This window comes from Lemur catta, chromosome X (assembly GCF_020740605.2).
Source record: "Lemur catta isolate mLemCat1 chromosome X, mLemCat1.pri, whole genome shotgun sequence".
NCBI classification, from domain to species: Eukaryota; Metazoa; Chordata; class Mammalia; order Primates; family Lemuridae; genus Lemur; species Lemur catta.
In genome coordinates this window covers 29,423,609-29,449,840 of record NC_059155.1, presented here as the reverse complement: position 1 = coordinate 29,449,840, position 26,232 = coordinate 29,423,609, and the positions used below count along the sequence as shown (strand labels likewise).

At 38.2% G+C, this 26,232-nt stretch overlaps 1 protein-coding gene across 1 annotated transcript; it reads right to left on the bottom strand.

Annotated features, from left to right (window-relative positions):
* Positions 1–14,644: 14,644 nt before the first annotated feature.
* LOC123628333 (peptidyl-prolyl cis-trans isomerase A-like) lies at positions 14,645–15,394 on the bottom strand. Its single transcript, XM_045537980.1, has one exon. The coding sequence runs from the start codon at positions 15,353–15,355 to the stop codon at positions 14,861–14,863; it is 495 nt and encodes a 164-aa protein (XP_045393936.1). The 5' UTR covers positions 15,356–15,394; the 3' UTR covers positions 14,645–14,860.
* Positions 15,395–26,232: the final 10,838 nt, after the last annotated feature.

Sequence of the window (26,232 nt, the reverse complement as noted above, 5' to 3'; positions counted from 1 at the left end):
GCAAAGTAGATTTGCTATTTGGTTGGCTCATGGGTACATCTGTAAATGCTGGCATGCTGGGTTGTGTTTGCAGATCAGAATCCATTACTTGCTGAGACATTAGATGCATTATGGAAAATACAGGTTTTTCAAAAAATTATTTCACTAGTTTGAGTTCTAGTACACTCTTTCATAGATTAATTTGAGTGAGTTTCCAGTGAAAATTCACTATCTCATAAATGGCTATCTAATAAAATGAACTAAAACCAGACCCTTACCTTATATCATGCAATCAAAACTTGCTAGATGGTTTAAAATTAAAGTGTGAAAATGAAATTATAAAATAATGACAAGATAATGTAGGTATTTATTTTATTTATATGCTCTTATAGTGGCAACATTTTTCTAAGCATAACAGGAAAGGTATAAATCAGGGAGGAAAAGATTGAGTTGATGTTACAAAGACAAATGTATTAAACCCCTTTTCCATGGTAAAAATCCATAATAAACAAAAATTAAAGGAAAACAGTAAATGGGAAAATACACCAATTATACTTAATAATATTAAGTATAATTGGTCTACTTAAACAGTTTTTACAAGTTAATTAAAAAAGATGAAAACTCAAATAGGAAAATGGACAAAGGACATAAATAGGTAAGGTGCAAAGGAAGAAATAAAAATGTTCAATAAATAAATGAAGAAATATTTATCTTCATTCAAAAACAAATACGAACTAAATCCATGTATCACATTGGCAAATTTAATAAATATTGATAATAACTTGTGTTAACGAAGGTTTGAGGAAACTGAACTGTCATATACTGAAGTCAGAATGTAAATAAGTAAATCTCATTATGGGCTAATATAAAAATATGTGTCTAAATCCACCAAAATATGCAATTCCACTTGTACGAAGTTACCTTAAGGAAATAGTTAGAGATGTATGGAAAACTGGTCATAAAAATGTTCGTTGCACCACTGTTTTTAATGGTGAAAAATTATAAGAAAAAGATAGTAGGAGATTAGTTAAATAAATTATATATACTCATAGGTTGAGAAATTATGTAGTCATATAAAATCATATAGTAATAGAATATTTATTGACCTGGAAAAGCAACCGCAATCTGTGCTGTGTTTATCAAAATAAAAACAATTTACAAAATAGTAAATAGAATAAGATACCATATTTTTATAAGTACACATACGGGGAGGGGGGAGAGAGAGATTGAGACACAGACATGGACAGTTATAGACAAAGACAGAGAGAGGACTAGAAGTAATTATTCCGAAATAGCTGATAGTTGTCTTGGGATGATAAGTTTATAGGCATGTGTTTTTTCTTTTCCTTTGAGATGTATTAATTTTGAAATTAGGAAATAGAAATAATAAAAATTACCTGTGAAAAGAGATAAATGCTATTAAAAAGACACATCAGTCCAGTCATGGGGAAGTGTTGGCAATGATCACCTTGCCTTTGGAGCCCTACTGCCAATTTTGTACATTTTACTTTGTTTAAGTCATCATGTCCTACAGATTTCCAGAGTCCTTAGTGTTTCCATTCACTTATCCATTGCTCCATTCAACAAACATTTTCCAGGCTCAGTACTTGTCCCTGGCTCCATTCTGTAAACATTTCCTAGTTATTTCTTATCTACACTTATTTATCAGTCTGGGGGCCTTTCCCTCAGACCCTGTTAGGTGACTGACTAGGACATCTTTCTAACAAGTTCTCTCTCTGTTAAATACATAATACTAGTATGGTACATGAACTTTAAGGCAGACCTTAAATGTCTTAACCTAAAAGAGTATATGAAAATTATGGACAACATTATATGAATATGTCTGCCAGGTGATGCTATTCTGTGCTGCCCACAGATATTCTAACTGGACAGCATGCTCCCGACTATGTTCCACCTTGCAGGGTCTGGGCTTCCCATGTTAGGATTAGTCCCCTAGCCTGATGTTCCATTATCAAGGATGCTTCTTGATATTATTAATGCATATCAGTTCTTCTACATTCTTTGTTCTGACCTTCCTTCTCCTGTGGCTTTCCTAGTTCTTGCCATCTGCCCTGATCTGCCTTCTGGCATTTACATCCTTTTAGTGTATGACCTTCCCTCTTGACCCTGGCTTGCACAAGAGTCCTGATCCAAACATCTGCTCCATTTCCCTGAGGACCTGTATAAGTTTTCTATCAGTGTTGTAACAAATACCCACAAACTTAGTGGCTTAAAACAACACAAATTTATTATCTTATAGTTCTGGAGGTTAGAATTTCAGAATGTATTCCACTGGGATAAAATCAAGGTGTGGGTAGGGATGCATTTTTTTTTGTTCCTGGAGGCTCTAAAAGAGAATCCATTTCCAATGACAAGTGCCTTTATAAAAGAAAGGTAGATAGAGATTTGAGATAGGCCAGAGGGGAGAAGACACAGAGAAGAGGAGACAATGTTATCATAGAGGCAGAGATTGGAGTAATGAAACTACAAATAAAGGGACACCTGGAGCCACCAGGAGCTGGAAAAGGCAAGGAAGGAGTCTCCCCAGAGCCTTCAGAGGGAGTTCAGCCCTGTTGACACCTTGATTATAGATTTGTAGCCTCCAAAACTGTGAGAGAATACATTCCTATTGCTTTAAGCCACTCAGTTTGTAGTAATTTGTTACAACAGCCATGGAAAGATAATATGGGATTCATGTGAGTACACAGGATCCTTCCTGATAATCTAGGATAATCTCCCTCCTCACCTCAAACTCCTTAACCTTAATCACATCTGCAAAACCCCTTTTTACCATGTAAGGTAACATATTCACATGTTCCAGGAATTAGGACACGGACACTTTTAGGGGGGCATTATTCTGCCTACCACAGCACCTGAATAGCCTGACTGTTCACCTCTAAAATCATTTTTTGCTCATACCTTCCATAAGCATAGCCAACTCCCAGGCTATCTTTGATATTTCACTTCCAGTCCTTACTTAATTGTCTAGAATCTGTCTCCTGGGTGTCCATGTGGAATAATAGAAAGCACACAAATGTGGCATCAGGCAGACTTGTGTTTAAACTTTGGCTCTTTATTTATTCTCTGTGTATCCTTGGGCAATTTGTTCAACCTCTATGAGCTTGTTTTCTGATTTGTAAGATCTGGGTAATCACACGCACCCAACAGAATGATTGTGAGGATTAAAGGAAATAGCATACATAACATGCCTGATACATACTAGGCATTCAATGAATGTTGCTTTCCTTTTCCTATCATCCTATAATCTGTGAACCAGTGGTGATCTATAGACTTGAAGTAGATGGTCTAGTAGAGAAGATATTTTTGTATAGGCACTTTCTAATTTTCTTTCAAATTCTTCTGTGTAAATGGATTTATTTTATTTTTTAAAATTTCCCCTGGCTTTATTATGGTATGATTGACTAACAAAAATTATATATAGCACTGTGTAGATAGCTTCATAATCTGATTATGCATAAGGTTTCTTATGAAGTCATTGAATTTTATTTTGTACTACTATTATACCTATATAAGGCTAAAGTTCTCGGTTGAAAAGGGAAAAGTCTTACCAAATAGGCTGCTGGTAATAACACAGCTATAATAACAAATAAACAAATATTTGTTATGTACATACTATGTGTTAAGTGTCATAGGCATTAGGGAATGAGATTGACACAGTGTCTATGCTTATGAAGTGGGGAAGATTGACCAGTAACTAGGTGATTGTAGTACAGTCATCCCTTGGTATCCCCGAGGATTGGCTCCAGGATCCCCAAGGATACCCAAAGCCACAGATGCTCAAGTCCCTGATATATAAGGGCATGACATTTGCATATAACCTACACACATTCTCCCATATACTTTAATGATCTTTGGATTACTTATAAGCTCTGTACAATGTAAATGCTATATACATAGTTGTTATACTGTATTGTTTAGGGAATAATGACAAAAAATAATAGTCTGTACATATTCAATACAGATGCAACCATTGTAGGCCTAACTATGTTTTTGATTTGCAGTTGGGTGAATCCACAGATGCAGAATCCATGGATACAGAGGCCCGACTGTATAGTGTTATTGGTGCCATGATGAGCACAAACACAGGTGGGGCTCGGCAGGAAATAAAGGCTCCCTGGAGTAAGCAGTGTCTTAGTTGAGATCTAAAAGGTGAATACCAGTTGATTATGTAGAGTCTTTCTTACTCTCTACAAAAAGGGAAGGGAGAAAAATAAAAATGAAATCTTGTTTTATTAAATTCAATTGACTGAAACATTAATTTTAGTTTAAAAATCCTGGGTATATAAACATAGCCATTCTTGTTTTTGTTTACATTTTTTTAAAAGTTGGATATAGTTGCAGTACTGAGATGGGAAGGAATGGTCCATTAATAGACATCTTTCAGGTCACTTGGAGAAAAAAAGGGCTTTTATTACATTTTGTACACATGTTCCTGATGGGCAGGCAGGAAGTTAGTCAAGATGTAGGCACTATATCACAAATGTCCCTGGATACAAAACTCTGATTTAGGGAAGAGGGTGGATATGGATCTGGTTGTGGTTGTGGTAGGATGTTGGGTAGGGGTAGTGTCAGATACTTAAAAGACATAGTTCCTGGTCTCTTGGAATAGTAATAGTAACAAAAATATGTTGTGCATTTATTTGTGTAGCAAATACTATTCTAAGCACTTTTTGTGTATTGACTCATCTAATCTTTCCAATGATTTACCAATGAGTCTGTGAGGTAGGCAATACTACTATCCCTATTTTATAGATAGGAAAACTAAAGTACAGAGGTTAAATAACATTGTCTAAAGTTAGTTAGCAAGTGACAGAGCTGGGATCCAAGTCAAGTTGACTTCAAAGCCTGTGCTCTTAATCCCTATAGTAAGTACTTCCTCCTTGGGAAAGAGGGCCTTTGTGAGAACGTAGACACAGAAATGACATATGAGCCTAAATGATATTTTGAGATATCTGTAATACCTATAATGTGATAAGAAAATTTTTATAATTTTTGTTGGCAACACAGTCACAGGAGCTGCTAATATTAACTATGACTTACGCATTCATAGTTGAAGGAAATGCTAAATTATAGAGGTCTGTAAAATGAAGATACAATTTTTTTCCCAACCAAACTCACAGACACACTGAATTCTATCCATGGACCCAGCATAAGAACTCCTGAGCTAGGAGTCTTGATAAACAGTTGAAAATACACATATTAACAATCAAATAAATATTTAACTCAGAATGAATGAAAACCTCTTCTGAGTAAGTTTGGAATAAACACAGATCCTGATCACACATAGCTTTGTGGTGGTGGTGTAGGGTGATGGCAAGAATTGATCACCACAATATTCCACAGCCCATAGTAAAGGATGTCAGAAACAGCAACTAAATAGAAACAAGTCTAGACAGAAGCAAAGAGGGTTGAATACGATTGTTGGGGGCTCAGAGAAGGCATGAGCAGGCAGGGACCTTCCGACAATCTTAAGATTCCAAGGAAGTTGTACAAACTTATTGCACTGGCAAGACTTGAAGGCTTTGATGAGACTGGCTCTGTTGTACCCATGTCTACAATGAGAAGAAACATTATTAAAGAAAGCAGTGGAAAGCCCACGACCTTGGCCAGAAAATGGCAGATCCCTTCCCTATGATTCACACGTTACCCAGAAGCCTCCAACTTCTTAAAATTCCTAGTAAAAAACTCTAAATATCTTAGCAATATCTTTCAAACACCACAATTTTCACTAACACTGCCTCATATCTGATTCTGCTTCATAGTGCTGTTCCAATGTAATTGTAGCTACTGCATTGATTGGGTCAGAGAATCTATGTGGATTTCTAACGAGATCCAAGCAAGAGTTTTTTTAGGACCCAGAAACTTATTGTCCCTTTAAAGTGGTAGTAAAATAAAAAGAAAAAGCCTAGTATTTTGAATTTATGGCAATAATAGAAAAATTGCTAGGTACTTTTGATGAAGGAGTTTAAAGTGAATGTAACACTGCAAATATTGACTTCATATTTCAGTGCACATGCAGATTTATTGATTAGATGAGGACTGACTCAACCAAGATTGATTTGATAGAAATCATAGTTTGCTTATTTATCATGTGGAGAAAATTTACACATCTACCTAGGCATAGGGGTATTACTTTATTGACTTGAATTAAGTCTTGGCTTAGTGTCAAATTTTCACCTGCAGCACGTAGATCCCTTTTAGGAAAAGTCTTGTTTGCATTTGAGCAAGAAATATTTTGGCAGTTTAGACGCCCTGAAGTACTTTGAAATATCAAAATACAGCAAAATATTGTTAACTGGTATTTGTGGTGGTACTAAGATTGTTGGCCAAATGAAGTTTTCTCATTCTGTTTATAGTGAAATCAAATGAAGAATGATGTTAACAAGACAGCATTTCAAGCACTTTAGATATACTTATTTGTAAGTAAATATTAAAATACCAATTAGAAGTCAGTATCTATTTACTAAGGCAGGATGTTAAAGTAACTAGTGTAGGAACAACTATTCAAAGGCTGTCTCCTAAGTGATTCTACTTAGAAACACTTGGTTAGGTAACGTAGCTAATATTTATGAAACACTTAGAGTATGTCAGAGTTGTGCTATGTACTTTTCATAGGTATTTTTTTTAAAGCCTTTACAAAAACCCTATTGAGTATGTATTGGTATTGTTCTCATTTTACATTTGAGAAAACTGAGGTTCAGAGAGGCTAAAAGTGACTTGTCAGAAGTCTCACAGCTAATACATGGAGATGGAACTAAAACTGGCTCCAATGGGTTCTCTTATTTGGAAGTTCTTCAGTGAATTATTCCTCCCACACAGTGAGGAGAGGGTAGGGGCGTAGGGGAAAGAAAGAGTAGATCAAAAGTATTTAACTGAAAATCTAAATTTTCTATCTTTCAGGAATTAATTGTTCAGGGCACGGGTTCCTAACTACAAACCAAGTGCCATTAGATTTTGGAAGACAAGAGGTTAACCCAGTTTGCTACTGGTTATTTCCCTTCAGTGCAACAACTGCATTGCAAGGGAAATGGATGCTGATAAGTGTTAAGGGCCTTATTACTGTTCAAATGCCCTTTTAATACTCTTTATGCTGGCAAAGGTACATTACAAATGAAATACAGGGGAGGAATAATTCAAACTCCTCAGATGGTGGCATTTTGTAAACCTCAAAGCCATAGTACAAATCTCTCTCAAACCTCTGGAAATCCATCTTCATAGCATAGAGTAGGTGGGAAGGGGCTTGCAAATCCTTTTCAACCTGACAGCTCAAAAACTTAACTTGTTTTCTGATTTCTCAGCCATGACAGGTTGTTGGTAGTGTATTTTTCACTTCAGAAGCTAAGGACTCTTGCTGGTATGTGGGGGTCTGAGCAGCTGGGCTTTAATGCTAAATTTTGGGCAGGGAAGACAAAGGAAAGAGAATGCAGTATATGCCATGCCTCTTCTGGTATTTTTGTATGAAAAGCATTTGGTAATAAACATTATATTTTGTGAGTTCCTATACCTTTATACACAGTATCTTCTTGGCAAATTCTCAACATCTTGTCTGCCGTCTGTAGAAATCCATTTGCTTCCCTCAGTCAACCCTTTCCTTAACCCTTCCTCTTCAAGGACATCTATCTCCACAAATTGAGGTGGCAAATAACCTGTCTGCCCCCAAATATTACTCTACCACCTCTCCACTGAGTCTGAAATTTCTACCATAATGTTTTATTTATTTGATTATTTTGTCTATTTATTGCATATGTCCATCCATCCATCCATCCACTCACTGTTCTATCAAAAAATATTTATTGTCTGCTCTGTGCCAAGCACTCTGGAAATTTGTTGGTGATTAATACAGATATGGCCTTTACCTTTGAGTTTATGACCTATTTGAAGAGATATAATAAATAAGTAAAGGAACACTGAAACTGTGCTAAGTGCTTTGATAACTATACATGCAACATGACAGGAGATACCAGGAAAGGATCTGTTTAGTGTATTCAGGTGTCAGTTCAGTTGAAACTTAAGACATTCCACTAGAGGGAACTCTATTTAAAATACAAATACATTAGGTAGCAGGGATAATTCACTAACCCACTAAAATTGTCACTTTCACAGAAGATAGGACTTTGAAGGCATAGGTCTCTGAACAGATCTTTTTTTGGTGGCATGTGTGTCAGGAAGAAAAGTAGACTAACTCAATCCCTTCTGTGTCCTAGGCTCTCTCCTAGGTGCTATTGTTTAAAAGGTTATCTCTTTTCATTATAACCTCATCATTAAGAGGTAGGTATCAATTCCATTATAGGGATGGAAAAACAGGTTCTGAGAGGTCAAGAAACTTGACCAAGGTCAAAAAGTTAGTCTGTGGCAAAGCCTAGGAGTAGGAAGGCTAAGATGTTGGGGTTAGGGTGGGGCTGGATGAAATCTAAGGCCTACCAAAGGGGAAACATGGACAAAAACAAAAAGGATAAAAAGGGTATGTGTCATTGGCCAAAAATGAACTAAAAGACCTGGTTCTGTCTTTAAATTGCTTACAATTCACCTGGAGAAAGATGATGAACTATTGAGAAAGGACAGGCAAATATAATAAGCAGCATTAATAGTCCAGTCCAAACTGTCTGTTATTCCTGAGGAAGATAAACAAGAACATGAATGGGAGGAGTCAGGATACTTTCAAAAGGCTACTGGGAGGAGGTTGTCAAAACTATCTAAAATGGAGACTTCCTTTAAATATAGTGCTTGCTTTCCTTTGCTTGGGTGAAGTGATTTTAGATTTCAAGCAAGTTAGGTACAAAACAGTGATTACTGAACTGTCTAGAAGGTCAACAGACACATTACAATCATTAAGTTATGAATCACTGAAGGCTATATGGGTCCAGGCAACATCTCATCTGTGGACACTATTTCAGGTCGAAATACATAATACCAATCGTTGTCCCCAGCTCCACTTCCTGTCACTAAAATGTGACAGTGATTAAATGCAAAATGTAAATATTACAGTATGTAAGTACAAATTTAAAACAATAATGGCCTCTTGTCAGACAATATGGAAAGGCAAAGTTGCATGGAATTTGTTATTATACTTGCAAATGCAGCAGTATTTACAACGGGTTGACATAGTGCTACATAACCCAATACAAGGTAGGGGAAGAATTATGGAAAGCAGGACTGGAACACTGTGAGCACAGAAGAACACTGCCTTTAAGGTATCATGCAGGAAGGGACAAAGAGGGAGGAAAATAGTTTCAAGGTCAGTGTTCCTTAGACATTTCAGAAGAGCTCCCATGTTCCTAATTTCTTTTATGAATCAAGGCAAGACAAAAATTATCAGGTTACTGAAGTTTGCTTCTGGCTTTATGTCCCTAATCTCAACTTTAATTTCTTAATTCTTTTATATTTCTTTAATCTGTCTTCTATGAGCTATAAGCTCCATGAGGCCAGAAGCCATGTCTGTCTTGTTCACCATTGCATTTCTATCATCTAACAGTACCTGGCACATAGTGTATGCTCAAGAAATATTTTGGTATTTGAATGAATAATTTCTCTTGACTGCCTTGAAAGCTCTTGCAGCCTTCCTCCCCTACTGAGGAATTTCCTCTAGCCTCTGTATCTCTTCTTATCCAATTATTTTTCCCTAAAATCAGGTTATTTTATGTTTTATTTCCTCAGAGTTTCTCTAAAGAGAGATTTTAACAATAAGATTAATAGTTTCAGGCACTGTATTAATCCAGGTCCAACCAGAAAAAGAGAGAACCACTGAAAGTGTTTAAAACAGAGGAAATTTAATGTAAGGAACTGGTTATATGGATCGTGGGGATACATATAAGGACAGTCTTACCTTTCAGATCAAGAGCTCTCTTAATGCATAATTCTGTTACGAGCTCACACAATCTAAGGGTTGGAAAGAATCTTAAACTTCTTTGAATTTCAACTCATCAGATGGCTGTTGTGTCACAGATAGCTATTGCCTATTCCAACATCTCTTCTTTTCTTTCTATTTAGGCATAGAATGCCTACATTCAGATGGACACATTTCTACCCAGAATAAAAGATTCTATTTTCCTACCTTCCTTGCAACTAGTCAAGGCTATGAGACTAACCTTTAGGCAGTGATATGTAAGCAAAGGTGTCATGTGGGACTTCCTTATAAAACGGAGTGAACACATTTAACACATTAACTGCCATGTGAGTTGTATTTAACTCATGCTAGTTTTGAGCCTGGGGTCTCATGAAGCATATGTAACTCACATGTCTCTTCACCTTGGGAGGCATGTGAAGTATTTTTCAAGTTGCACATAACTCACACAGAGAAAACAATGAAAAATAACAAAATTTTCATTAAATTAGAGGAATGACTACATGGTGAATGCCAGGCGCACTGTCTGGAGAATGGACGCGCCTGAGGCTCTGACTCAGGGAGATGGGCGGGACATGGACAATGTATATAACCTGAGCTTTTGTACCCCCATGAAGAGCTGAAATTAAAAAAAAAAATTTCTATTTTTGTAATAAAAAACCATAGCCCCAAGGGAAAAAGAATGTTTTTCTAGCGTGGCAGTCAAAGTGTTAAGAGGGGCCCTTTTGTGTTTTTCTGCCTTTCTTCCTTCAGGCCCAGAGGGGAGGACATGATGGTTGGAACTCCAAGAGACCATGAGGTGTCCTTGAGGATAAAAGACACGTTATAGGATGGTACAACAGGAAGATAAAAACCTGCGTCTGTGATGGCACTGTAGATTTACCTGGCAGATTTGGACTACCCACCTCCAAACCTCTTTCTCATGAAAGAAAAAAAAATATCTATATTATTTAGCTATTGTTGTTTTGTTTTCTGATTTCTTTCTTTCTACAACTGAAACTGATCCTAACTGATCCAGCTATATTGTTTTTATTGCATCTGAGATAAATGGCCATTTGACTCTGGCTTGGATCCTTCTAGTGGTGGGGAACTTTACTAGCCCTTGAGGTGGCCCATTTATCTTTGAACAGCTATTACTAATGGGAACTTTTCTTTACTGAGTGCTAATTTATCTTTATTTAGGTTCCACCTATGAGTCCTAGAATGGTTTTTTGGGTCATGAAGAACTTTCTAATCCTTTTTTCACGTGTCACGTGTTTGAAGATGTGCTCCTGTTCCTCAGAGTCAGCTCATCTGCAGTCGAAATATCTCTAGTTCTTTCAACTACTTCTTGCAAGACATGATTTCTTCCTTTCAACAAGCTTAACCTAGCTTCATGCAACAAGCCCTTATGGAAAAGAGCTCTAGGCTATAAGATTCAGCTGTGTTGCCTGTGGCCCTATTTATTTAATAGATTCAACTGAATGAAGGAAAAGATACTTTCTACTTGTATGCTTAATTAGTAGCTTGCAGTTTTCATAACGGAACTCACTATTTGGGTGGGCTAAAATCGAGGTTAAAACAAACATGATCATTTAATCCTATACTATATTATAATCAGTGTACGCCAAGAAAGATTTTAAGTTTTCCCCGGCTAGAGCATAGTGTCCTCATGACAGCTCACTGAAACCTCAAACTCTTGGGCTCAAGTAATTCTCCTGCCTCAGCCTCCTGAGTAGCTGGGACTACAGGCACATGCCACCATACCCAGCTAATTTTTCTATTTTTAGTAGAGATGGGGTTTTGCTCTTGCTCAGGCTGGTCTTGAACTCCAGACCTCAAGCAATCCTCCCACCTCGGCCTCCCAGACTGCTAGGATTACAGGTGTGAGCCACCTCGCCTGGCCAAAAGATTTAAAGTTTTAAAATTCATTATTAACCACACTGTACACAAACTAGCTTCTCCTTTTATGTAGTAGGAGACAACATTACCAGAATCATTAGCTGTTGCTTAATCTGTTTAAACAAAGCTCCCTTCCTGAACGTTTTCTGTGGAGGTAAATTCACACTGTCAGGCTCTCATCTCTAGGACTATCTGCTTAGCACCTGTCAATCACTTCTAATGGAAAGATACCCAAGGAATCTACTGAGAGAAACCACTTTCTATATGCAATAAAATAAATGTATAACCTTTAAAAATGCATGTCTAAGAGTTATGCTTCTCCCCCCATCACCCCACTAGAACAGTGGCAAAAGTCATTGACTCATGCCTGTCAAATTCAATAAACTAATATTGTCATCTCAGCTGACACTTCTGTTGTATTTGACACTATTGACTACCCTATTTCAAAATTCTCTCCTCCCTTGGTTACTGACATGACACTGCTACTGGTTCTTCTTCATGGCCTTTCTTCACTTTCCTCTGCTAGATCCTTTTCCTCTGATCACCCCTTAATTGTTGCTGTTCTTCAGAGTCCTGAACATGGCCCTCTGCTCTTCTCACTTTTTATCTTTCTCCTGGACAATCCAATCCACTTCTGTGGAATCAGCATAGGCGGATGACTTTTTGGGCTGCATCTCCAGCTCTTACCTCTCTCTTTTGAGCTCTAAACCAATATTTTCAATGGACACAGGGACAGTGCTATCTTGATGACTCACAGGCACCACAAACCATGTATCTTCAAAACTCATCATCTTCCCCTCGAACCCAGATACCCAAGCCAAAATGTGAGAATCAGGCACTTTCTTACCTTGCTATAGTCATTCCTCCCAACAAACATGTCATGTAAGTATCATTATCTCCATTTAGAAATGTGAAAACCAAGGCTCAGAGTGGTTTAATAGCTTGCCCACAAATCTCTCAGCTAGTACAAAGCAAATTCTAACATATTTCAGTCTGACTCTGGAGCTGGAACTCTTAACTACTATGTTAAATTTCCCTTACTAGGTAATCCAGTTATATGATATTTTGTCTTCATCTTAAAAATCAGAGAGCAAGACCCTGAGGGAAGGGAACACTAAAGAAAAAAGTGTTGTTGAGACATTAGTTTAGCAGGGAAGGTGGGATCCCTCAGCAGCTGGGAGAAGCATAGGCTCAAAAAGTGCAGGGAGGAAAAGGCAGTTGAGGGAAACAGTGGGTAGAGCCAAGGCAGGGCAGGAAGGGACTCACGCCAAAGTTGTCTCTCTTAGGTTCTTGTTGACAGACATTTACCTCGGTGAGATTAATTCAGCTTGTAGGTAAGTGGTTTTCAGTCAGGAAAGGGAAAAATCTTTTTTGGTAATTCCAAACCTTGATTTCCACATAATTTGTACTGAAATCAAAAGGGCCTATTAACTGATACACATGACTGGTAAACATGATGAATAGCTGTAGAAGATAATAACTGGCATTACGTTGGAACAAAATCAAAGGTATAATTTTCAGAGCACATTCAGCCATGAAAATTATAAGCAAATTGACAGTAAAATAATTATTCCCAAAATATTTTTTCCAACTCAGTTTGGTTAAGCATCTTTCTACTGCAGTAGTTTTTATTTTCTCCTCTTCAAATTTTGTCAACTATTTTTTTTCTTGCTTTAAACTAAGCATCCCATGCATGAAAGGACAGAAAATTTCTTTAATCTCAACATTCTATCAGTATCCATTGCTTGGCCAATTGATATATTCCAACAATGTTGACTGTAAAACAAATTGTATTTTGCTGTTGTCTTGCATTAGAACACTGGGGATGTGTTGCAGTGTGTTCCCTGCTCTTTGTACCTTGCCAAGTGGAATATGTTAAAAATGCTGACAGACGTAGGTATTGAGAAAACATTTCTTAGATGGCATTGATGCCATGATTTTTTGGGAAGAGAGGTGTTTTGTTTGGGGTCTGTCTTCTGCCATAGATCCACTGTTCCTTTTACACTTTTTCAGGAAAAGAATTTATTCTAAGTCAGCTGACTTCCTGAGCATATGTCTTCATTCTTCTTATGGATCTAAATAGTATCTAGAAAGTATAGGTGTGATGCTGTATCTCACCAGTAAGTGCTATGTTTTAACACAAGGTAATCCAGTATCAAAATTCCTTATGTTACATTCTTAGATATTTTAAAAAGTAAAGTAAATGACCTTCTGTATCAATATCTAGATTAGAGCTCAGGTAAAGTGAATTAATTTAAAACAAGTGAACATTTTACTTAAAGCTCATGTTTCTATTACCTCCTTCTTAATGATATTGTCATTCATGTGGCTTATGGTTTCATTTATAAGTTAGTTAGAAAAAAGCCAACTACTTAACCCTAAATAGCTACTGATTTATTTTTGTGGCAACCAAGGCCATATGGTCTTTATAAATTTATTAAAAGGCAGGACTGAGAATTTCTTTCATGTGTCTCAGCTTCTAAATGCCATGTTTGTTATCCTTAGACAAGGTACATAACCTCTGAGTTGTTATATCTGAAATAAGTTATTGCTATCTGATTTCATTATAGTATTGGAATTTATGGATTAATAATCAGAAATGCTTTCTTGGATGAATCTGGTTTATGATTCAAGGTGTCTCATAGGCACACAGTAACTAGTTTATGAATTCTGAATTTTCATATCCTTTCTCTGAATTATTTTGTCCCTTTCTGAAATTTTTATAAGAGTTTAAGATCTGCTAGATTGGATCATGCCAGTATTCCCTCTAGCCCTGGATCATGACAGTATTCCCTCTAGCCCATGATTCCACCTTTAACTGTGGCAATAAGAAAAGTTTTGTGGTAAGATGGATATGTTTGCTTTTCATGACATCAACTTTAAAAGCTAGGAACAATCCCCAATAATCTTTTCTAACCCGTATTTTTTTTGTTACTTAGCTTTTATTTCATAATCATAAACTTAACTCTGCAATCCAGTTAGATGTGGAGGGGAATAAGGAAAATATGGAACCCAAAGAACTGCAGCAAGAGCACAAAGATTACAGGATATTGCGAGCAAATGGGGTAGAGGGGTGCTCTCCTTGAGCTACAGAAGGAATGGTCTGGTGGTTAAGATAAAACATTTAAGTCAAATTTATTAGAGTTGTCCACAGTCAGCAATGGTGATCTTCTTGCTGGTCTTGCCATTCCTGGACTCAAAGCGCTCCATGGCTTCCACAATATTCATCCCTTCTTTCACCTTGCCAAAGACCACATGCTTGCCATCCAACCACTCAGTCTTGGCAGTGCAGATGAAAAATTGGGAACCGTTTGTGTTGGGTCCAGCATTTGCCATGGACAAGGTGCCAGGACCTGTATGCTTCAGGAAGAAGTTCTCATCATCAAATTTCTCCCCGTAGATAGACTTGCCACCAGTACCATTATGGCGTGTAAAGTCACCACCCTGGCACATAAACCCTGGAATAATTCTGTGAAAGCAGGAACCCTTATAGCCAAATCCTTTCTCACCAGTGCTCAGAACAGGAAAGTTTTCTGCTGTCTTTGGATCTTTGTCTGCAAACAGCTCAAAGGAGATGCTGCCCAAGGGCTCGCTGTCGATGGCGATATAGAAGAACATGGTGGGGTTGACCATGGTTAGTAGCGGGAGACTCCGAGAAGCAGTAGCATCTGCAAAGCCTCTAACCCATATTTTAAAATTCTTCTTCTTATTATTATTATTCTTTTAAAATTGACAAATAAAATTTATACCTATATGTTATACAATATGCTGTTTTGAAATATGTCTACATTGTGGAATGGCTAAATAAAGCTAATTACCATATGCATTACCTCACATATCATTTTTTTGTGGTGAGAACACTTAATATATACTCTTAGTAATTTTCAAGTATACAACAAATTGTTATTAACTATAGTTACCATGTTGTATGATCGATCCCTTGAAATTATTCTTCCTGTCTAGCTATAATTTTGTATCCTTTGAATCTTAATAATCTTAACTACTCTCCAACTTGTTAAAGATCTGTCATACATAAATTTATCTTAACATCATTGTAACCTTCTTGTATTTTACACTTGGGTTATTCAGTTTTTCTACATGTTTATAAAACAACTGAATTGACTAGTCTTTACCCACTGAATTGCCTGGTTTACTGACAGAATAAGCTGGATGTTTTGGCATTTTATAGATGTAGCCAAAGGCACACACTGAAGAAGAAAACTGAATGGGGAAAATGCTTGTGACAGTTTGGCCTGAGGGCACTGTCAAACTCCCCTGGCATTCAACAAGTTCTCTCTTCAGGGAAACCAAAGGGCACAACAAGACCAATTATCATATCAGGTCAGCATCAAATATCAATAACCATGAAAAAATGTGGGGACTGGTGGCAAACCTGAGTCAGGAGCTAAGGACCAGGTGGTATCAGACATACAAAGGGCTGTCTGGAAAGTATTCAGCCATAATTTTCATAATTTTTCATATTACATGGCTGGATACTTTCCAGACAGCCCTTTTATATGTGGGCATAAGTGACCTCTCTGACATTCTTATTACATCTTAACTGGATGGTCAATTGATTTCATGATAAGAGTTACAATAGGAAACGCCTGTGGCCTGGGTCACTTGTTCCCAGATAATTTAGTTACTGACAAAATCACTAATGGGGGGAGGATATTTATAGAACTATAGAATCCCACACTAACAAGGAATGGGCCTGCTTTAATCATTACTGACCAGATTTCACTTGGAGTTTTAGATTCCTTTTTGAAACCCATCCTTTAAAGGGATGGTTTCACATTCCAGTCTGAAAGACTAAAGTCCTTTCAGAAGACGATTACTAGTGCAATGAAAGACTCCAAGCCATGACATAAGGAAGCCAGGATATTTAATTGGGAGTGAAAAAATGTTTAGGGAGGGCTGGTTTGTTGAAGAGGGACTAAATTTGTTCTGTGTGTCTATTTATGACAAATCTAGCAGCAGATTTCAGCTATATAAGAAAGAATTTTCTATCAATTGGAGCAGTCCTAACAAAAATGGGCAGCCTTGATCGTGTTTTTTGTTATCATAGATCTTTGGACACATAGATGTAAACAATGAGCAGAAAGAGGGTAGAGGAGAGTCCTGAAGTCCATGAATGTTTGGGCCGAGTCAGTTAGTTGTTGGTAGAGTACTAGATTTATATGACTAAACAGTGAAGATTCCCCAAAACAAATTGGAAGTACTGATACTGGTTTCCAGCTTCTAATTTTTTTTTAAACAAGAGAGACCTGATAAGGTTTTAGGGAGGCAATGGATAACACTTATATTCTCTTTCTGAGTCGGAAACTCATTGGAATTTGGAGCCAGGATGCCTGGGTTCAGATATACTAGACTCTGCCACTTCCTAGCCGAGTGATCTCAGGAAAATTCCTTGAACTTTCTGTGCTTCAGTTTCCTGATTTGTAAAATGGGGATAATAATTCCTACCTCAAGCGTAAAGCATGTGAACAGTGTAACAGTGTGTTGTTCATCATAAATGCCCTATGTTAGCTATTAACTCTTAATTGAGATACAGATATAGGAGTCAGCTGGGAGATAACATACCGTTAGCACTGATAAAGTTGAAACGGAAATTGTGGCTTTAGATCTGCAGCCAAGTGCGTATGCTAATACTTCATCAGTGATCAACTTACCCATCCAGTCATTGGCCCAGCTGGATAACTATAGGTCTTCTCTGTAGGAGCTGTTCTCTTTCCTGTTTGGGATATAAAGAAATTAAAAAAGAAACAAACTATCATTTCAAACACCATCATTTCACACCCTAAAAGTGGAAGAGACATAATCTCGGAATGAAGCAAAGTCCTTTAATAAATTTAGCTTCCTACCACATTGCCCTTATTTTTTACAGACCTGCAAAATTTCATTAGGATTTGGCACTAGTCCCTGGAAGTGGCCTTTGGGAGCCACTGAACTAGATGACTTTTAAGATCCCTCTAACCATGAGATGCTATAATTCTATGATAGAATTTCATTTGTACATGGTCCACAGAAGAGAACCAAGGGATTGAACCTGGGTCAAGAGACAGGCAGATCCTGAAAATGTGTTTGTGAAAGGGTCGGCAGTCAGGCCCAGAGCAGAGTATTTTTTTCTCCTTGGAAATCTTAATCATATTTCCCAATTCTCAATATGGAGAAAAATTTATCTTAAAAGGCCAGAGGGTTGTTGTGAGGAGAACTTGATGTTGAACCTCTGTGCCCAACTTCGAGCTTTGGGCTTTCTATTGCCAGCCTGTGCACCATGATAGTGGGAAGAAAAGACAGAAATGTCAGTTTCAGCATCTCTCTCAGTAATAACATTTCAAATATGTTTCTTTGTCTTAATATTTTATTACCGGCTTGTAGTTCTCCTCATCCCACGTGTGATCCCATGTCCCCCCTTGTGAACTGATGAAGCTATATTGCAGAAATTGAAATAGAAAACCACATATCCAGGGTGATTTATCATTAATGTGAAATTCTATCCTAACCTGAAAGTCAAGAAGCAGGAATCCCAAGCTATTTCAAAATTCATATTATAAGACAGACAACCAGATGCCCCCAAACCACAACATCTTGTACTCTATTAATCGTACACTGGCAAAGCCCTTTGGTTGCATTTGTATTTCCAAATAAATACAAACATATGTCACCATTTTTTATTGATTTTGGACTTTCCTAGGAAGGAAACGCTGTTAAATTATAATAAATGGTGTCAACTAAAACAAACAGCGTAAAAACCATTAAGAAGGCATTTGTTGCAGAACTTGGTTTGATTTGTTGGCGTCAGATGAAATCATGTCAAAATAATGTCTTCAGAAACCAAATAAAAATTTGTTTGCAAATTTGTCTGCAGCAAGCATTTCTAGAGCATAAAAATCCTTAAGAATCAATATGGTTTTATCCAGTATGCAAATGTACTGAAAATCATTACAGCAAAAATTCCATTGCTGAATTATATGATAGTGTTAGGGAATTAATAAATAATAATAGATGATAAATAATATAGGGGCTGAATTAGATAATACATTTATGAAGAAGTAGAGGGAGTAAAAGATTAAGGGGGATAGTCTTGGGAGAAGATCAATTTTCAGATAAGCTAAAATAATATTTTATATTCAGAAAATTAATGGAGTTTAGTCCTATAACTCAGAAAGTCCTGTTAAACTAAATTTCACTGCAGTCTTTAAAACAGGAGAGGAGATGCAAATTACCTAGTTCTGAAGTGATAACCGCTGGAGTTCTAATATGAGTCAGCCTGCATCTATGATTTGCACGACTGTATTTGCCTTCCAGGTAATTGGGAATTTAATTGCTATTAGGATAAAATTTGAGTCTTATTTGCAAATGATGTCAGTGTGTCACAATGTATCCCAATGGGCACTTTTGGGAGTCAGTGTAATTAGGCAAATGGAAGGGCTGTAGTTGGAGCTGGGCTTCAGTATAGAATCAAAAAAAAAAAAAAAAGAGCTTATCTTCGGTATATCCCAGGTCCTCTTCTGCTGCTACTTCCCTCTTGCTCCTTGCTTCACTGTGGTAGTCCAGCAGAGTCTGACCTTCTTGACCCTCTGTCAATTTCCTCTTCACACCGAAACAGATCCATCCTACTTCCCTCTCACCACCCCTATTCTCATTCCAGGTATGTTTAAAGGAGTTAGTCAATGCCTTTAACCCTTACCTTTCCCAGGTAGTTTCTTTTTTCTTTTTGCAAGGTAAAAAAATAAAAAAACCCTATCTGAACCCCAGTCACCATCTACGATCACCATAGTTTCATAAAAAGGAGAGGTGATTTAATGCCCGCCCCTCCTCCTGCCAAATACAAGCAAGATGGGCATAATCTCAGAATAATGGAAAGCCTTTTAGTTGAATACATTTAGCTTTCTGACAAACTCTCATTACATTGACCTTATTTTTCTAATTTTGTAAAAAAAAAAAAAGCCAAACTTCATCACAGCCAGTACTACTTTGTAAAGTGATGTCTGAAAACGGTTATCCTAAACCAATAGCATTGCCGTGATGTTCAGAAGGGAGGGTGATGTTTCCTGTTGCTGATTTTCTGTGGTGAGGTGAAGTATAGTTATGGAGCAAAACAGATGAGGCTATGAGGTTTATCTTAGGGGTCAGACAGTAACAGCAGGCTCTGGGGTAAAGTAGAAAGAATGCATGGAATAAAGGAAAGACGAGTAAGGCCAGATCAGTGGTGAAGGGTGTCAGGAAAGGCCACAGAGGCTTTGCAAACATGATTGCTCAAGGGAAAATGCCTATAGGTTCTTCCCCTGGATTTAATAACCTCTTTGACATAAATGGTTAGAATTATAGGGCTTTGTATGGTGTACGGACAGCCTTTTGCTGTCCATATCACATTATGCAACTAGATTCCTTGTTGCAATGATTGGTATTGCAATTCCCCTTCCTCTGTAAGGCACCACTGATATAACCCCATTTTGAGTTGGCAAGACAGCATTTTTTTTATTGATTTGAATTTTGCAGTGTTCTGTAAGCAGTCTTCTAGAATCAGGGCAAAGATACTGAATTATGCATATGTACATAGTATATTCGTATGTGTGTATGTATTCCAACTTCCAAAACATCATACCAATTTCTTTTTTTTTTTTCCTTTTCAAAAAAAGGACCAAAAGAGCTAAATCAAAGCTTGAACTAAATGTTGTCAGAGTTCCGGCTTTGGAGGTTGTTAGAAATATCATGAGGAAAAAAAACAATGCCCTGTTGTTAGTTGTGAGTGAAACCTAGAGACCATCAGAGGGAGTACTTTAGCTGCTGTGAAAGGACTCAGAGGGAGACAGATAACAAATGTACAACAAACCATCCAATGTCAGAAATGATTACTATTGCAAAATGAGACTGAAAGCCTCTTTTTTTAGCAATTTCTACAGATGAAGTCCCAACTCTGGCCATGGCCAAATTACCTGGAAAATTCTTTGAATTTGGCTAATGTGGAATCTTGCAAGGACAAAGAGGATTTGCTCACTAACCGGTAAGAGAGGTACTGGTCACGCATGCTTAAATGTGCTAATAGTTCTGGTTTTTAATGGTACCAACTTAATGAAGATTATGTTATGCATTTTAATCGTTCGCCTATCATTTGACATTAGCCATGCCTTTCTGACTAATATGAAGATTCGTTGGCCAGTACTAACATTAGCTGAAAACGAATCTTTAAATTGTTAGTTCCCCCCACATTTCCCTTGCCTTTGCTTTCCCTAGTGCCTTTCAACTCTGTCGATGAGCCCCACTTGTGGGCCCAGGACACCCCTACCCCATTCCTAAATCAATGTTTAAAATGGCACAAAATATATCAGCAACCTCAGACCTTTTTAATGGGGCTTGAAGCATTGAGCCAGGAGTGAGCTTTATGCATTCATTCCACCACTGAATTGCAATGCTCTCCACCCCTCTTTCTAGGTGACTCTTGCTCTGATATCCTACTCCCAGTTGTGCAGTAATTTGGTCTTGTCTCCCTCTAGGGCTGAGTCCCCACCCTGAACCTGGCCTATCTTCTGCCAAACTTTTCTCCCTAGAGTCTGTCCCCATTCACTCCTTGATACCCTATCAGCTGGCAAGATATGGACACATCATGATGATGCATTATGCTTGACTTCTGGGTTGGGACCTTCCTAGAATTTCTTGTTACTGAATTGGATCTCCTTCCTCTGAGTATTGTTTGAGGCTATGGACACTGATCTGGATATCACAACTGTCCTGCCTGAGGTCCTGCCTCTGCATTCTGGTCAAGTTCTCTCAGCACCTAACCTAGTTAATGGGTCTTTGCTTGGCCTAGCTTTCTCTCTTTTCATGCTCTGCTGCTGAAACCATCAATGATTTGTCTTTGCAGATGATGTGAGGAGTACTACAAAAAGCTCTATCTCCAAAATCTCCATCAATGATACCTGAAATTTCTTGCTATGAGATTCAGCCCTTTGAGACAGGGGATTGTCTATAGGCAACATCTGTAAAAATGCATGTATTCTACATATCTTAGAGTGTGCTAGGCTAAACTGTGGTAATAAGTAAACCTAAATATATAATGTTTCAACACAATACTTTATTTCCTGCTCACATAGCAATCCTGTGTGGGTTTTCACATCAGCAAGGTAGTTCTCCTCCCAGTCATTTAGAGATTCAGACTTTTCCCATCTTGTAGCCCCTCAATTCCCTAGGGCCTCATTGGCATCTACACTCCACTGGCAGAAGACAGGTGAGCCTGGAGAATCTGGCCCTTTTCTTAAAAACTTTGACCTAGAGATGGCATCTCACACTTATTCTCACATGTCATTGGTCAGAATTTAATCACATGGTTACATCTAATTGCAAGAGAGGCTGGGGAATGTAGTCATTTTACTAGGAAAAAAATGGGAGCGTGGATTTTGGAGGACAGCTAACAGTCTCTGTCATACCAAATAAGAATATAATGCTAACTTGTTTTCAGTCTTTGATATCTAACACAGTTTTGTTCATTAAATTGCTAATGCCTTGGGAAGCAGACCATAAAATAATAGCATATAGACTAGGTCAGGGGAGTGAAATAGAAAGGGATAAGGGAGTACATTGTGAACATATGGGCCATTGAAGGGAAAGGTCGGGTTTCTTTGAGGTGACAGATTTGCAGGGACAGGACTCTTAGAAAGTGAGGGGCTGATATGAGGGTACTGGGAATAAGAGGGACAAGGTGATAGAAACAAAATAAAGATGAAAAGGATGTCTCAGTTTTTTTCTTTCAGGCTAGCTTTGGTTCTATAGCCAAAATGCTTGCCAAGTGAGGATCTTCAAAACATGAATAATCTAGTGTTGTGCTTATTTCTGTCAGACATCTGTCTTTATGAAGAAAAGGGAGCAAAATGCTCCCAAAGCCCAGCTTCTTAGTGTGTTCCACCAGGTTTCTGCTTCTTATAAGATTTTTCAGCTTAATACTAAACCAGAAGAATTAAAATCCCATCAATTTCATCATTCTTTGTTCTTTGCTCAGGTCACAATGAAATGATAGTTTTCTTACAGCTATTCATTTAGTGTCAGGCTGCCTACTGGGAGCCTTATTATACATGAGGCATAATCTTTTCATACAGGAATGGGTTCTGTTTCCTGTTGGACTGGCCACTTTCCAAGAACAAGGACTGACTTCTAGTTCATTTACATCTTCCCTTCCCCCATAGCTCTATAGATGGTGAGAGATTGACTCATGCTGGTGACTGACCAACACATCCTTAGCCAGCTGGGCTGAAGCATGCATTGATAAAGCAGAGAGCAGGGAGGTGAATGGGAGGGTGGAGGTTGCCAAGCAATGGACCTCAGATGTTTTCTGCAGAACTGTTAATGGGGCTGAATCTGATTTGTGTGTGGCCTGCAAGAACTTTGCAAAGGTAGACCGGAGGCAAAGGTCCGGAGATGCAGAGGCATAGAAACCATAGATTTTGCTTTTTAGCTTGTGTCATGGATATTTTCACTGGATGGCAAAAGAATCATTGAAGGTGAAGAGTCATGGGCAGTCAACCTATTCTGGATGAATAGATTTATAAGAGTCTTAGGGCCTCATTAGTGTAGACAGTTATCCATACAATATGATGTGAGAAGTACTCCAAAATATCATTTTCTTACAGGATCACCCCTTACAAACTTTCTAAAGCAATTTTAATAAACTAAGTTTATTTAATAAACAATTATGTAGCATTTACTGTATACTAGGCACTGTTCTAAGGACCTTCTAGATATTAACACACTTATTGTTAATGACACACTTGTTAACAAGCCTATGAGTTAGGTACTATTTTTACTATCCCTATTTTGCAGATGAGAAAACAGAATAAGAGAGATAGAAGGAGAGAGAATGAGAGAGAGAGAGAGAGAGAGAGAGAGAGAGAGAGGCCCAAGAACACACAGCTAATGAATGGCAGAGCCAGGATTACAAACTCAGCCATTCTGGCTCACATCTATGCTCTTAACCATTATTTTACTCTGCCTGTCATGGCATAGTATGTTACATTTATTTGGGTGAAGTGTAACTCATCATAGCATAAATTCCTTTACTTTATCATACTATCATCCCTTCCACCTAGTAGAGAGCAGCAGAACCTGAATATGTTGAAGGGAAGGGGCTTAAGAGGTCCTGATGAGACTATTGGGGGAACGAGGGTGTCAGGAAGAAGGTGTTACTAAAAGGCTAGATCCCCCTCTCACCTATTCTCCCTAAATATGCATCATTCAAGGAATAGTGCTTTCACTTCTTTCTTCTAGTTTGTATGAATTTGATTCTAGTGATTTGCATTTTCAGTCTCATCTCTTTTTCAAAGCACTGTATTTAGTAGACTCAGAGGTGGTATGGGCTGAACATGAAACTAGGTGGCCTCCTATTCACTCAGGGAACAAAGAATGGTTTGGGCAGGCTGGAAAGCCATGGGCAACCACCTGAAAACCATTTTCTGGTTCTGTATTCAGAGTCGGTGCACCTTGCTGTCCTAGGACAGCTCTGCGGAGGCTGCTCTGACAGGATTACTTCCTTTTGCCTGACTTCCCCGTGGATAATTTGGTGCTGGACGCTGCTCTCTGATCAGTCAGAGCTCCTGTTAGCTTTACCCATCCTGCTTCTTCCTCACACCATTGGCAAAGGGCCACTGCTATCTGTCCAGAATGTTTTCACCTGGTGTCACATAGCCCATGGCTTTCGGTCTACAGCTGGCTCTTTTATACACCTTGCCTGTGGCTCTTCAAATCTTCAATTCTTGTATTCAACTTACCTGTCTTACTATTCGATCTTAATATATATTCTGGAGGAATATCTGATGAAAAAGGCAAGCGAATGATGATTTTGGTGGGTATTACCACACCAGTCCTTGTTCCTGGAACAATTTTCCTAGCCAGTTACTATAACTAAGTTAGTCAGTCAGCAGAAATCCAAGTACCTACTATGCACAGGATGCTAGATGAACCACTGCCTGCCCCAGGCAATCTGAGCTGATCTCACTAAGCCATTGCATTCTCTCCTAGAAAAAGAAAAAGTACTGTATCTTGACTGACAAACCGACTTTGTTCCCTGTGCATAGCTGAGGATCTAGCTTCTACGCTTTGGCGCTGAGCTCGTTGTTTTCATAATTAATGCTAAAAGAGCAGATTTGGAAAGAACACAGGAACAAGAGGCTAAGTATCCAGAGGGAGCCTTAGAAGTGGACTCTGTGCTTTCCCCCCCACACCATTAATCCCCCATGGTCACACTCAGGGAATACAAATGCCCTTCTCAGGCCCTCTGGTTCAATTTCACCATAAGACAATTGACCTATCGCCACTGTGAGGAGCAAAGCCTCGAACAAAGCAGCTGCCGAAAGGACTTTGTCAAGCTGGAAATGAATTATTAATATGGCTCTGAAAGGGAACGGCATTGGAAACCAGGCTCTTTATTATTTACATTAATGAGCTGGAAGACGATGCGATGAGCAAAATCCCAAGTTTGGAGAATGCTACATTTTGAAGTGCAACAATGAGGGAAGAAACAATGAAATCCAACAAATGTAAATTCAGACTAATGTCTTTGAACAAAGAGTGCAAAGAGGGAATATTTTCAGAGCAGGAAAGGGCTAACACAGGGTGGCAAGTCATTACTGAAATTCCCTACTGTCAATTTGTTTGGGAATGAAGCTCAGACTTAGGAAGGCAAGCAAAAATGCCTAAGATTGCCTGCTGGACAGACACAATACAATGCACCTATCAAAGGAGACGGCATTATCTTTATTAGAGATGTGCGCGCAGTACAATATGCCATTCGTTTCTTATCTAGGTTGAAGGGGAAAGTCAATTATTCTAATACAATATCATATTCTGCTTCTAGGAGTGATTCTGAGTTTTCACAGCTTGATTGGCAGAGGAATGTGTGTGTGTGTGCAGGCTTTCTGTATACTTCCTCTAATGCTAATTGCTTTCCTTTTGCTACATGCAGAGCCCTGCTTCCCACCTATACCCCACTCTTCTCCCTGTAATCAGAAATGACTTTTTGCTTAACCCTCTCTTTCTTTACTCTAGCCACATTGTCTAAATATTTCTCCCTGTTAGCCCCAGTCCGGCGATGCTAGGATAGATGCCTGTCATCACAAGAAGCATAATAATCTCCTAAGGTGAGAGATGTGACATTTAGCCCCATTTAATTAGATCTTCCTCCAGACTGGTATTTCTGTTTTGTCAGAATTGTACTTTGTCCTATTATATCTATTCGTTGCTGGAAATTTGGTCACTTACCTTCCTCTGCATTCCACCTCTTACAGAGCTCCCAATTTCTGCCTTTTTCTGTATTCAAGCATTTGTGGCATCTTGGTTGCTGGTTGTTTATCAGGCTTGGGCCCCACTAGTTGCCCTCACTTTCCCTACTCTCCTTTGCTCTGACTTTAGCTTGTCTACTTGGACTAAACCCATTGCTTGCTCTGATTTCCTGAACCTGCATAATCTCTACGAAATTTCCTTACTGCTGTGGCCTGCCTTCTCTCCTATGTAGTACTTTG

Bases quoted from the DNA above. Each gene is read 5' to 3' on its own strand.
- LOC123628333 (XM_045537980.1), bottom strand. From the start codon at position 15,355: ATGGTCAACCCCACCATGTTCTTCTATATCGCCATCGACAGCGAGCCC.